The following is a 14573-nucleotide window of genomic DNA, read 5'->3' as shown; positions in this document are numbered from 1 at the left end:
AGCGCAAGAGAAGTTGCGTTTAGCTGCTGCCCGCAGAAAGGCCAACCATGATCAGCATGTGCGAGAAGCCCCTCTTAAGGAGGGCCAGCTTGTGCTGTTGCGCAATTACGGCATCAGAGGCCGTCAAAAGACCCATGACCTGTGGTGTCCGGAGACCCATGTGGTTGTTCAAATCCCATCTGAGGATGGGACCGTGTACGCTGTGGCCCCAGTGGGTCAAGAGAACAAAGTTAAAAAGGTGCATCGTTCTCTGCTGAAGGCCCTGGTTTGCGACAAAGCACCAGCTTCAGCTCCGGTCGTATGTCCCTCAATCTTGCCCGCAGTTCCCGTAGTGGAGGATGAACCCCCTCTCGAGGGTGATTTGTTTTTGAGATTGCAGGCTCCACAGCCAACAGCTTCGGGTCCATCATCCCCGCCGGTCACTGTTGCTCCACCACCTGTTCAGGTGAGGCCGGAACCATCAGAGGGTGGCCCGAGTACCTCCTCTGCAGCGCCACCACTGGTGGAAGATCCTGCTGACACTTCTGCTCCTTCTGGCGGATCATTGCGTAGGTCTACACGGCCAACCGCTGGTCAACACCAAAATCCCTTTAATCTCCCGAGGCCGGTCGTCCAACCGCCATCACGTCAGGGCTCGTAAGCTCCTTTTCGTTGCTCGGAGGCATCGACGGGCCGCCGATGCAAAATGGGGGGGGATGGATGTGGCATTACGTGGTTGGAGGTGGGATTTCAATTGAGGGCCTGGGCCCTCATTGGCCGCTTGCGCCAGCTGGTGATCCATAAAAGTGCCGTTTCTTGGTCTGCCCCTTTGACGTCACGCATCTGCCCGCCTACCGGCGTTTCACTTCCGTGTTCTTCGGTGCCTCACGGCAGGTAAGAGGAGCTCCGCTCTTCTTGGAAATTTGTAAAAATCTCTTTCTAATTAGAGCATCTATTTGTAGCACGGACAGTCACGCACATAGACGCGGACCTATGCCTCTCGCGGCACGATCGCTGGTAAGCGTGTTTTTCATTTGTGGGGTGCAGGGCTCCTGCAGCTAAGTTAGCTTAGCTTTAGCCTAACTTAGCTTCTGTATTGTCATTAGGCAACCGGTGTAGCTCTCGGCTCGAGCCTCTCCCTTTTGAGGAGCTTCATTTCAGCTCAAAAGTGGTAAGGAATGTCTGTTATTGTGGTGGTTGAGCTCCAATATTCCAACCTAATATTTCTTCTCCACTTTTACTTCAGACGTGTTGCTGTTTTGCCCTGCCTCGATCCTCCGCGGCCAATTATCTGTTGCTTGTTGCTTTCGTACTCCGCTGTTGCTGCTTGCTGCTGTGCAGACTTGTCCTGTCGCAGCCTGAACTGCTCGTAACCTCTCCCTGCGCTCAGTGTGGCCGCCGCTAGGACAGCGCCTCGTTCAACTACAGGGAGGGTTTGACGTATGCTGCTGCAGTCTCGCCGAAGGAAGGCTGCGCGATCGGGACACTGTTTATCCCCCCCCCCCTTCATTGTGGGAAGACTGAAATTCATTTTTCTTTATATAAATTGTAATATTTGTTTTGTTCTTTTCTAGGAGCTGGTGGTGGAGTCAAGTGGTGGTGGTGGTGGATTCCCCCTGGTGGTGGTCGTCCCGTTTAGTTTGTGGTGCACTTCCTTCTTTTGGTTTGCTGTGTTGAGTCTTTGTGTTTTTTTCCCTTAGTTTAAGGTTTCTACCCCCCTTTGGTTCTCCCCCTCCCCAGTCACGGTTGAGCCCCAGCTCCTAGTCCCCTTTTTCACCGTAAGTGTGTGTGTGTGTGTGTGTGTGTGTGTGTGTGTGTGATAAGAAGCTTCATTATTTTAGATTCTTGGCCTTTTAAAAAGAGACTGTTATAATAAAGTATGGTCATACATATTTTTTTCGTTCTGTAAATAAAATTTCTTAAAACCAACTGACTAGTCTCCGCCTCTCAGTAAAGTTCCGAACCTGTGTGCTCTAAGTTAATTCTCCAGGTGCAATTCCTGGGGTGGCGTTGTTGGCTTTGTTTAGATAGAGGAATCGACAAACTCCATTACCACTCCGTGTCACATTGACACTCAAGGTCGCTTTACAAAAGGATTAAAAACACATTACAAATAAATAAAACAACAGATCAGATAACAAAACGAGTTAAAAGAAAAAAAAAGATTGAAGTTACAAATGATAGGCAGACTGAAACAGAAGGGTTTTGAGTCTGAATTTGAATTGAGAAAGAGATTCGATGTTGCGGATGTCAGGTGGGAGAGAGTTCCAGAGTTGGAGAGCAGAGCGGCTGAATGCTCTGCTCCCCATGGTGCTGAGGCGGGCGGCGGGCACAGAGAGGTGGAGAGAGGAGGAAGACCTGAGGGAATGTGAGGGGGTGGCAACATGTATGAGATCAGACAGATAGGGGAGGACGAGATTATGGATGGCTTTAAATGTAAACAGAAGTATCTTGAAAATGATCCGGACTTTGACAGGGAGCCAAAGGAGTTGCTGGAGGACGGGGGTGATGTGGTGAGAGGAAGGGGTTTTGGTGATGATGCGAGCTGCTGAGTTTTGGACCAGTTGGAGCTTATGGAGGGATTTGTGGGGGACACCAAAGATGAGTGAGTTGCAGTCATCGAGGCGGGAGGTGACGATTCTGTGTTCCAGGATGGCAGTGGTGTGAGGGGTGAGAGAGGGGCAGAGGTGGTTTATATTGCGTAGGTGGAAGCATGCAGACTGAGAGATGTTAGTAATGTGGGAGTGGAAAGAAAGTGAGCTGTCAAAGATGACACCCAGACTCTTAACCTGAGGGGAGGGGTACACTGTGGAGCTGTCAATAGTGAGGGAAAACCTGTTAGATTTGGAGAGTGAGGACTTGGTACCAACAACAAGGAGTTCAGTTTTATCGCTGTTTAATTTAAGGAAATTTGAGGTGAACCAGGATTTGATTTCAGAGATGCAGTGGGTGAGGGAGGAGGGTGGGAGAGTAGAGTCAGGTTTGCTGGAGAGACAGAGCTGGGTGTCATCCGCGTAGCAGTGAAAATGAATACCAAATTTCCGGAAAATGTTACAGAGGGGAAGGAGATATATGATGAAGAGGAGGGGCCCCAGGACGGAGCCCTGGGGCACGCCATTAGTGACAGGGGAGGGCTGAGAAATGAAACACATGAAATGGATGAACTGAGTGCGGCCAGTGAGGTAAGAGTGAAACCAGAGAAGGGGGTTGTGTGTGATGCCAATGGAGGAGAGTCCATTGAGCAGGATGGAGTGAGAAACAGTGTAGAAGGCCGCGCTCAGATCGAGGAGGATGAGAATGGAGATGAGACCGGAGTCAGCTGCCATTAGAAGGTCATCAGTGATCTTTATGAGTGCTGTTTCAGTGCTGTGGCGGGGACGGAAACCGGACTGGAATCGTTAATAAAGGCTGTTGTGGGTGAGATGGGAGTGGAGTTGAGAGACAACAATTTTCTCTTGGATTTTGGAGATGAAGGGAAGGTGAGAAATGGGGAGGAGGTTATTGAAGTTGTTGGGATCTGAACCAGGTTTCTTCAGGATAGGACTGACAGCTGCAGTTTTAAAAAGAGCGGGAACAGTTCCACAGGACAGCCAGAAGTGAATGATGGCTGATATGAGGGGGAGTAGAGAGGGGAGGCAGGTTTTAACTAGTTTCTACTGTATGCCTACTAAATGAAATTTATGTGAAAGATATACAACTAACCCAAACCCACTTCCACAGGAACAGGTGCAGGACCTGCTGGCGGGGCAACTGCAAGAGCAGGGGGCACTCTGGTGGCAGCTGATTTGAGGGGACGCCCCAGCCTCGGAGGCTGCACCACCTCCACCGGCTCCTCCATCAGAACGTGCACAGGCTTCAAGCGATCCACCAAAACCCGAACCTGCTTCGCTCCAATGTCCAAAAGAAAGTTCTTGGGCTGACCCAGGACGAGCTCTGCAGAGGATGCCTGCAGATCCTCCTTCTGGGGTGAACGCAGGCCCAGCATGACCCACGGCAGCCGGTCCACCCAGTTGCAGTCTTTGAGGGTGGCACAGAGGGCAGCCTTCATGGTGCGGTGGAAACGCTCGCACAGCCCATTAGCCTGAGGGTTGAACACCGTGGTGCGGTGCAGTTTCACCCCAAGGTTCATCACAGTCCAGAGCTCGGAGGTGAACTGGGGCCTCTGTCTGATGGCACATCCAGTGGCATGCCGAAACGGCCACCCAGGTGGATATGGAAGGCCCGTGCCACCTCTGCCGATGTCGTTGACACCAGCGGGACCATCTGTGGCCATCTGGTGGTCTGGTCCACCATCGTGAGGAGGTGAGTAAAGCCCTGGGAGGGGGGCACCGGACCAACCAAGTTCAGATGGATGTTGTCGAATCTCCGTTCAGAAACAAAAAAATGGCTCCGTCCCTCAAGCAGGAACCAAAAATGACACACGGCAAGGAAAAGGGTCAAAAGCTCTTGGTCAAACATGCTGTATTTCCTCTCGTTGTCACGCAGCTGCCCCACTGCATAGTCCGAGGCATCAGTCGTGAGCGCGACCGGCGCTGTCGGTGACGGGTGTGCCAACATGACAGTATTGGACAGCGCAGCCTTGGCCTTCTCAAATGCCAGGATCCTCTCTGGGGACTAGACCACACCCTGCTTAGCTTTTCTGCCATTCAAAGCTTTGTACAGGGGGCGCACCAGATGAGCTGGGTGCTCGATGAAGCGGTTGTAAAAGTTCACCATACCAAGAGACTCCTGCAGCGACCTGACGGTGCAAGGATGAGGAAAAGTAGTGATCGCCTCCACCTTAGCAGGGAAAGGAACCACCCCACGAGAAGAGATGCGGTGGCCCAGAAACTTGATCTCCGAGAGCCCAAACTGTCATTTGGCAACGTTAACAATCAGTCCATGCTTGTTAAGCCTCTCAAAGAGCTGTCACAGGTGTAACAGGTGCTCTTCAACTGAGACACTGGCCACTAGGATGTCATCTAGGTACACAAACAGGTAAGACAGTTCCTTCAACACCGAGTCCATTAACTGCTGGAACGTTTACGCCGCATCTTTAAGTCCAAACGGCATCCGCAAGAACTCAAATAATCCAAACGGCGTGATCAATGCAGTCTTAGCTATGTCCGGGGGGTGGACCGGGACCTAGTGGTAGCCCCTCACTAAATCTACCTTAGAAAAAAATAACTGTACCCGCCAGGTGGACCGAGAAGTCCAGGATATGAGTAATGGGAAATTGATCATGCTTGGTGACATCGTTAAGGTGCCAAAAATCAGCAAACGGGCTCCGTCTACCATCCGACTTCAGGACCATGCGCAGGGGTGAGGCCCACGGGCTGTGAGAGTGCCGCACAATCCCAGTCGCTCCATAGTGGCAAACTCCTCCTTGGTGATCGCCAGCTTTGCCACATCCAGCCAGAGAGGGAAGGCAAAAACTGGCAGCCCGACTGTGGGAATGTGGAGTTTCACCCTGTGTTTAACGAGAGAGGCTGAGAAGGTGGGGACTGTCAGATTGGGGAACTCTGTCAGAAGCCACTGATACACATCTCCAGTGGACAGAATGTCGTCGAGGGATAACGACCCCCCCTTGCCCAAGATGCACGAATACGTGGAAAAAGAGAGCTCGTCCACCATGTGGCGATTCACCATGTCCATCAATAATCCAAAGAAGGAATAGTGAATCAGCCCCAAGGATCGGCACAGATACAGCAGCCAATGGACTCCATGCACAACTTCACCACTTCCTGAACTTCAGGAGGCTCCCTGTTTCCTGTCTTTCATGATAGGACGAGCTGATTAATCCAGGTGTCCCTGACCTCTGTAATGACAACAGTAACGGTCAGACACACCTGCATTGATCAGCTTGTCCTATCATGAAAGGCAGGAAGCAAAGGAGCCTCCTGAAGTTCAGGAAGTGGTGAAGTTGTGCATAGAGCGAATACAAAGTCTCAACCAAATCGCCGACCTTCAATACACACAGTCACGAACCTGGTGCCGAATGTGCAGATCGGAGTTCCATTGGCAGCATCTAGCCGTGGGCCTTACTCACCGCTGGCTCTGTTGATGTTGGAAGCCGGTAGAATGCTTCGCTGTGCGCCAGTGTCCTCGAGGAAATGCCTCCTGGACACAGTGTCTTTATCAAACAGCAGCTTGTTACCGTCCCTAGCGCTCACAGCCGCTACTGAGCACTGGGTCTGCCTTTTCCCTGCCCCAGGAATGCGCATGGTGGTGTGCAGCGCCTCGCTTGGGAGCTGAATCGCTGGTGAAAAAAAACACAGCATGCTGCAGCAGGTGCGTCCTCTTCTTTTTTTTTTTTTTTTTTTTTTTTTTTTTTTCCCTTGTCCTGTTCGGCAGCTGGGGCGTGCAATATTGTATGATTGTAGCCTTTCACTATCCGAACAGATTTTAATATTAGCAGCAGGAGGAGACTGAGTCTCCTCCTGCTGCTGCCTTTATTTAAAGCTGGCATCCGGCATGGCTGCCGGACAGGACCGGGACGGAAATGCTCAGAGAGCAGGGACAGAAAGAGAGAAAGATAAAGAGAGGGAGAACGGAAGGGGGCACAACCTATGTACAAAGTCACAATACAAAACAGTGTTGTCGACGCACCACACGCAACCTAGAACAATCCCAAACCCCCAGTCTAGACAACACCAAAACAGAGCCGACAACCAACACAGAAAATTACAGAACCATACATACATTTTTTTTTTGTTTTGTTTTTTTTCCGAACCATATTAATGAACAGACCAGGGCACAAAAATAAAAGGAGGTGTAGGGGAGGAAGGAAATGCAAGGACACCACAAACCCTTTTTTTTTTTTTTTTTTTTTTGAATATAGCTAGTCGTAACTAGTAGTAAGTGCGCCAGTGTCCTCGAGGAAATGCCTCCTGGACACAGTGTCTTTATCAAACAGCAGCTTGTTAACGTCCCTAGCGCTCACAGCCGCTACTGAGCACTGGGTCTGCCTTTTCCCTGCCCCAGGAATGCGCATGGTGGTGTGCAGCGCCTCGCTTGGGAGCTGAATCGCTGGTGAAAAAAAACACAGCATGCTGCAGCAGGTGCGTCCTCTTCTGGCTGGTACTGTTGCTCCAGCGGCCATGCAGCATGGACACTGAGCTGGCATGAGGCGAGCAGGATCCTGTTGGCCTCCTCCTCCAGACCCCGACAGTCCTTTGTTCGAAACAGCGGCGAAGTGGCCAAAGCGGTGCGCACCGGGGCCGGCAGCTGATGCAGGAACAGGTGGACGAAGAGGAAAGATGTGTCACCTGATCCCAGCCAGCTCCTTCGGTTTGTTGTCTCCCAAGCTGTTAACGGATGACAGCCGTTCCCCCCGGTCCGCCCGCTCTGCATCCAACAGCTGAAACAGACGGAGGAGCTGTGCTTTCAGGGCAGTATACTTGTCCTGGGCCGGCAGATCCCGCAAGAACCCCATCACACGGCGGGTTGTGGACAAATCCAGAGCTGCCACCACGTAGTAGTACCGCGTGTCGTCATCCGTGATGCCTCTCAGCGAGAACTGGGCCTCAATGTGCTGAAACCAGGGCTCTCGATTGTATTGCCAAAAGTCCGGCAGCTTGAGCGCAGCGGTGTACACGGCGGCAGCAGCCTGCGCTCCCGCACCGTCACCCTACTCGACAGACATGACGCTCGAACGTCCAGGGTCACCAATGTGGAGATCGCAGAAGGCGGAGACAGACAAGGGAAACGGTTCAAGTGCATTTTATTCTTCACACACAGCAGCGACAGCTGTCATCCCAGGAACCTCCCCACGTCAGCAAGCCCCGCCCCTTCTAATGTGAAAATTTCCTGCTACACAGACACCACAATGTCATTTTCAGTGCTGACTAATTATGGTCACCCCCCACCCCCCCCCCCCCCCCACCAAAAAAAAAAAAAAAAAGAAAGAAATTAACAAACAAGCAACAAATCTTCAACCATTCGCAGCTCATAGATTCTGCTGCTTCGCTGCCTCTCTCGGCTTGAGTGTTACTGCTGTGTAATGTCGATCTGCTGCTCTACTAAACTTTCTGATCACTGTTGAATAAATTAGAAAAGTGGTTCTTTGTCTTTATGCTTCAATTGCCATGCAAAGTCACCGGCCTGATGTCTGAGATTCCTGGCATTGACTCATTTGTTTGGAATCAAGTTTAAATCTGAATGAAGCAGCTGGTTCATTTGCCTTTGGAAGTGGGCTTGCATGTAAGGCACGACATTTTCACTCTTGTTTTGTAAGAGAGCTTCTGAGCATCTGTTTATTCTATTAACGTAATGTGACCTGCAGACCAGAGGCACTCAGCCCGGGTCCTGCTGCGCTGCAGTCCTGCATGTTTAGGGTTGATTTTCCCCCTGTGAACGTATAATGATGTGACTGTGCTATGAAAGTGTTTATGAAGAACAAAATACGAGTTCAGGAAAAGAAGTTTGGGACGGAAACAGGCAGAGAAATAAGAATTTTTACCTCAGTGACTTACTGTTCTTGACCTTTCATGGTGACTGAAGAGTTTTCTCATGAAAGGCAGTTCAAAACTGGGAGGAATTAACAATTCAAGATGGACAAAACAGACTTGAAGAATAATGTTTAATATGAATAGATACGTTGATACACATTTATTTTGACTATGACTGAGTTAATACACTTCTGGAGTTCTTGGTCTTGAATAAAACAACACACATCCTGAACATCTGGCACCATAATGTTTTTCTAAATTCATGGATTGTCAAGCGATCGCAAACACAACTCATTTTGTTCACTTCAGAATTGCTCTGAAGTGCTTGAATATTCATATATCAAGAAAGTATTTTTGTGTAAGTGGTTTTTAGGTTTGAAGATAAACAGTGTCTTAATCACACAGAAAATAAAATCAAATGAGAGAAAACAGTAAAAGCATAAAGCACAAAGTGAAGCTCACATTCAGTTTGCTGCTGGAAGACATAGTCATCCTCATGTGACTATGCACCTTTTCGGAGGTAAACACAACAGGGGGTTGTGGTCCTTCAGGTCCGAGGTCCAGCTTGGCTTCGCACCAGTACAGAGAATTATCATCTGGAAGTTTGGGGACGAACAGCGTGAAGACCTCGGACGCTGGCGTCCTTGAACTGTGTTTGGACTTAAGTTCCCCAAGGGTTTGAACAGTGTGGTTCTTCTCTTTATAGAAAGTCACCACGGTGTTTTCAAGCGGCGCCGCATCAATGACAGAACACTCCACTTCATACCGGGTTCGCTCAGGGGTGTCCTCAATCACTTCCGTCAAGTACAGAAAAATAAACCTTGGAGATGCTGTGGAGGCAAGCAGGGAGAGATGGTGAGGAAACGAATTGTTCACACTCTTGAATCTGTGCTTTCTGATTGGAACTCAGTCATGATGTCCATTTCCAGCAGCGATGGGCGATTTCGGATCATTGAGGGGCAATGAAATAAAAAAAAAAATCAGTCTTTCAGTACTAAAGAGCCAATTTATGTGTCACTTCATGGTCATGGATTCCATGAAAGTTTCATTCCTTTTTTAACATCATGCTGTGATTACAGGGTTGATGAGGTTCAGAAATGAGGTTCTCCTCTTCTGATTACCTATAAAACCATTTTGGAGAGCACAATGAAACTAGTGGTTAGAATGATTTTCAGGCATTATGTGTGAGTGTGTGGATGCTTGCTTCTCTGTGAAAACACATGTAGGGGTCAGTAAGTTTACATTTAGATGCTATAAAGTTGACTGTGGTGTTCCACAGGGTTCTGTTTTAGTCCCCATATCTTATTTGTCCTCTACACACTGCCATCAGGAGACACCGTCAGGAGGAACAGCATTAAGTTTCTCAGCTTCGCTGAAAACATGCCGCTATATGACGCCATTTCCCTGATGACCCAGGGACAGATGAGCCTCACTTTGACTGTATTTTACATCTCAGATCCTGGAAGCAAAACGTTTTTCCTACTGCTCAACCAGGGCTAAACAGAAGAAATGATCATCGGTCCAGTGTACCATTTGTTTCATTTCTTTGATGTTATATTTTGAACTATAAAGTTACTCACTGTACACAGTTACAGGCAGGTGGCTGCAACACCGGGTGCCGTTATGGTCGGTGTTGTAGCACGTTGCAGAAACATCCCATTCAAGCAGCTCCTCGGTTTTCCATAGCATCAGGTTTCCGTCTTTTTTGGGCTGACCGACTGATATATTCATACCGGTGTGTTCATGCTGGCAGGCCTGCTGGCAGGCAGTGCACCTGACGGAGGCCGAGTGACCGTACTGCACCACCAGACTGGGAGGACTGAACACTGGCTTATCTGCACAGTCTTCATCTGGAATGAAGGAAAACACACACAGCTGGTACAGCCGCCCTCTCACATTAAACAGTCTTTGTGCATAATGCTCTCATAATGCCAAATCACATTAGATTTTTGGTAACACTTTATTTGAAGCCCCCCTGCATAACACATTATAAGTACATTTATAAAGCATTATAATGCCAACACGTGTAGCTATAGTTATAAACATTCATAGATGATCACAATGCCAGGACCTAACCCTAACCCTAATCCTATGCTGTATAGTGAGTTACAAAGCGTTGTGATCATTTATGAGTGCTTATAACTACTTATAAACACTTATAAAGTGTTATACCGGGTGCTTCAAGTAAAGCGTTACCAGATTTACAAGATTTACAAGACAAGATGCTTAAATACTGTATATCATGCTCAGGTCACAGAACTCAACATATTGAGAGAGAATCCAAGTAAATCAAATCATATCAACTCAGATTTTATTTATAAAGCACTTTTTATATCTAGAAAACTAAAAACAAACAAACCAAAAGGACTTTAAGTCAGGTAAACTAAACAAAATGAGTCCACAGTCCATAGAAGCAAGGTTTTACAGGTTTTTTTTTTTAATTGTTGGTAACATTAAATTTTTACTCACCACAGATGAATCCATTGGATCCACTGATGAAAGTCATTGCAGTTAAACTCAGAAGGGATAAGTAGAAAAAAATCATCTTCACTCTGGTATCAAAACGATCCAGTCAAAGCTGTGAAACAATGATGGGATAATGGGTGTGTGTAACAGACAACACTGTGGATTATATTCCCTTCCCTGTGGCGGTTGTGCAATTTGCTCTCAGTCTCAAAAAAAATAAAAAATAAAAGGGGGGGGGGGGGGGGGGGGGGGGGGCGGGGTCACGAGCAGCTCATCCTTAAAACTCAAAGAAAGGATGAAGTTAGGTAGTTTTGGTTCCAAATGATACAGCGAATCTAAATAAAATACAAACACAAAACACAAAAAAAATCTAATTATCTAGCATTGTTTCCATATCCTGGTCCTCAGGATGTTTCAGATGTTTCCCTCTTAACACATTCCGCAGCGCTTGATGAGGAGCAGATCATTCTGTTCAGGTGTGTTGGAAGAAGAAAACATCTGAAACATGTTGGACATGTGACTGAAACTGACAGAGGAGCTCTGTTTCAGTGGCATGAAGTGTTTGGTTTTTCATTGAGCTTGCATAGACATGCTGTGTCTACCCTGCACTCCAGTCCATCCAGTGTGTGGAACCGATGTTTCATTAAACACACCTGAAGTGTACTTCCTGGACAAGGCGGCAGCTCGTCAGACAGATACAGGAGACAGGGCTGGTTTGAGGAGCATTCATAAATAGTGACAGTAAACGACAATGAAAGCCTGTTTCCATCATCTCACTAAAATTCATGTAATCCTCACAGCACAGGATGGAGGAGTGCAGGGAAAACATGTCCTCCTCCAGCCGCTCACAGCTGCCTTTCTGTCCCCCGGTGGAGAACAGTGTTGATGCTGTGCCACTTTTTGAGGGACGGGTGGAGTCATTTTATCATCGCAGCAGCAGCTCATAGTGAAGCACTGATTCTAAAATGTAGAGTCACATTATTCAAAACTTGTTTTATTTTTGACAAAATAAATGAAAATCCTATTTTTTCCACATGAGATCTGCTGTCATTTTTGAGGAGGTGCCTCAGATATAAATCTAAACTCAGTGGGAGTTTCTGAACTATGCATTTATTTCTCAGATGTTCTTCCTTTTATTAAAATTAATGATATCACAGTCGTACAACACCGCAAACAGATTTGCACGTTTTTCCACAGGCTAAAAACAAAGCTAACCTGCAATGTGGCACACTCCTCTCCATGACAGTGTAACCAGGCCGATCACATTTTCTTAACTTCGTGTCTCTAATATCATCAAATCTGCCACCACCATGCTTTTTTGTGGCATAGTGAAATAAGCAAGCAGCAAGGAGGCTATTTAATTACCCTGAAGAGAAGAACGGCTTATCTAAGACTTATGGATTGCAGACATGTGGGAATTTAAACGTCTGCTGTTCCAACACACAGCTGCAGGAGGGACTTTTCCACTTGTGTGTCCTTTCATAACCTCTAACTTTTTATATTTCTGCTGGCATTTACAAATTGAAGTCATGTTTTCTCTTTCATTGCATATTTTTCCATTATTTCATGGTTTTCCTCTTAAAGACACTGAGAATATAAATTGAGCACCGCTAATTCAACTTTTGAATTTGAAATCTTCACTTTGAAGACATGCACACTAACCAGTATGTAGACTTTTTACAAGGAGGAATTAGGCATGGATGGATGCAGTGGGACAACGTTCATGTTTCTGTCATGAGCTCAGAAGCTCTAAATTTGGTAGACAGGAGTTTAATGAAATCGTGACGGGAATTGACCTTTCGTAAACCCCGCCCTCAAACGGGCTGTGACAGGCTACTGCCTTCGAAACCAAAAACTGAATGCAAGGTGGAAACGAAGTTTATTTATATGGTAATTCGCTTGGAAACACGAGGAACACATTGAAATAAAGTGAATAAGAAAGGTGCGAAAAAGAGAATCGAGCAATGTAATACTGATACGATTAGTAAAGTCGTGGCATAATGTCGTGTAATGAACTGCATGCGTTAAGATGCTGTTGTTGTATTTTTACATGAAGAATATAGAAGTTACTGACATGACAACTTTCAGTTATCCTTCTGTCATATTTGTAATTATACCGAAAACCACGATGCACAAATCTACCGGTCCCCTGAACTTTGGACTATGAAGGGTGGGGGGCGGTGATCCCTCCTGATTTTAGAGGCATATTTCAGAACGGTGGCCGGCCCTTCAGGCCCCAGACGGAGGTTGGCTTCACACCAGTACCCCGACCCATCGCTTTCCTCCAGCGACCGGACCGTCAACGTGTAGCTCCCGCTCTCTGGGCTCACGGACGAGTCGCTGAACTGGTGGTGAAAGACCGGCAGGAATGAGGAGTAGAAGATCAGCTGGACGTTTCCGATCGGAGCGACGTCCTCGACGCTGCACTGCACTTTGGACTCGTAGCCGCTGTAGTACTCCTCCTGCTTAAAGCTCAGCGACACTCGCGTCGGAGGCTCTGCGGAGAGAAACACACACGCAGAGCGATCAGTGCACCGTGGCTTCTTCACACTCCAGACAGATTCTGAATTCTAAACTCAAGGCCACTCACTGTACACAGTTATAGGCAGACGGCTGCAACACCGGCTCCCATCATCCTTTGCGTAGAAGCACGTGGCAGACAGATTGAACTCCGCCACGCTGTCGACCGTCCACAGAACGGCGGTGTCGTTCCTCGCCGTCTCTCCGGCAGATGCGTCCATGCCGGCCTGGTCCTGCCGGCAGCCGTGTTGGCAGGGCGTGCAGCTGACCGAGGCGGCGGCGCCGTACTCCACCACCAGCTGGGACGGCGTGAAGACCGGCTTGTCCGCACAGTCCTCGTCTGGTGGAGAAGAAACCAGCCACATTTACTGCACCCACTCTGCCTCTAACCCTGCCAGAGAATCTCCTTTTCCATATACTTCCTTTCTGATTGAGATCTTTTCATTGATTGTAAATATAACTTTCTACGCTGTGTGATAAAGATTTACAGTATGTGTGTGTGTCACAGGCTGGTTTGAAGCTGGTACATTTTTGAGGTTTTGGAGAATGAACTGATCAATAAATATGTAACTATACAAAGTAATCTGTTAGATTTAAAAGCACAGACTTTATACATTTACATGTTTCTTTACAGAAATAAACATGCTCTCTGTCACAGTTATAATTCTGTTTGTAATATTCAGGATTACTCACCACAGCTGGACTGGTGTGAACTGCAAGCAAAAGTAATCAGATTTGCACTCAAAAGTACCACGTGTAAAAAAATCATCTTGGCTTTGAGGTTTTCAGCAGACGTCCAGACTGGTCGTCACAGAGTTTGAGTTGGGATCACGAAGCCTTTCGCTCAGTAGAAGTCTGGTCCGGGACAGGAGGGAGGAGCGGCGGAGCCGAAAACATCTGGAGAGGCCTGAAGCTTCGCTCCACAGCTGCTGTGTTTTCACCCACAACTGCACGAAAACAAGGTTCTGCACATCCATCAGCCTGTTCCAAACTCCTTTTGCATCATCCTCACATCACATGCTGAAGAAATGTGACCGCCTCGGAAAACACACAGCTGCTCCTTCCAATGTTGCTCAAAATCCCAAAAAGACCTGCCAATTTATTCGAATATTTACCTTTTACAACCTCTAAATACTGACTGAAACGCCAGTATTACTCTGTGAGAGCAGAAGCTGACAG

The 14573-nt window shown here is 47.7% G+C and overlaps 1 protein-coding gene across 1 annotated transcript; it reads right to left on the bottom strand.

The window, feature by feature from the left end:
• Positions 1-12746: 12746 nt before the first annotated feature.
• LOC115389734 (uncharacterized) lies at positions 12747-14544 on the bottom strand. The gene is made up of 3 exons (XM_030093273.1): positions 14088-14544; positions 13465-13734; positions 12747-13371 (listed from the first exon to the last, which is right to left on the bottom strand). Exons 1-3 carry the CDS (start codon positions 14161-14163, stop codon positions 13013-13015), a joined length of 705 nt encoding a protein of 234 aa, XP_029949133.1. The 5' UTR covers positions 14164-14544; the 3' UTR covers positions 12747-13012.
• Positions 14545-14573: the final 29 nt, after the last annotated feature.

This window comes from Salarias fasciatus, chromosome 6 (genome assembly GCF_902148845.1).
Source record: "Salarias fasciatus chromosome 6, fSalaFa1.1, whole genome shotgun sequence".
NCBI lineage: Eukaryota > Metazoa > Chordata > Actinopteri > Blenniiformes > Blenniidae > Salarias > Salarias fasciatus.
The sequence above is the reverse complement of the archived record's forward strand: the minus strand, read 5'-3'. Positions and strand labels throughout refer to the sequence as shown.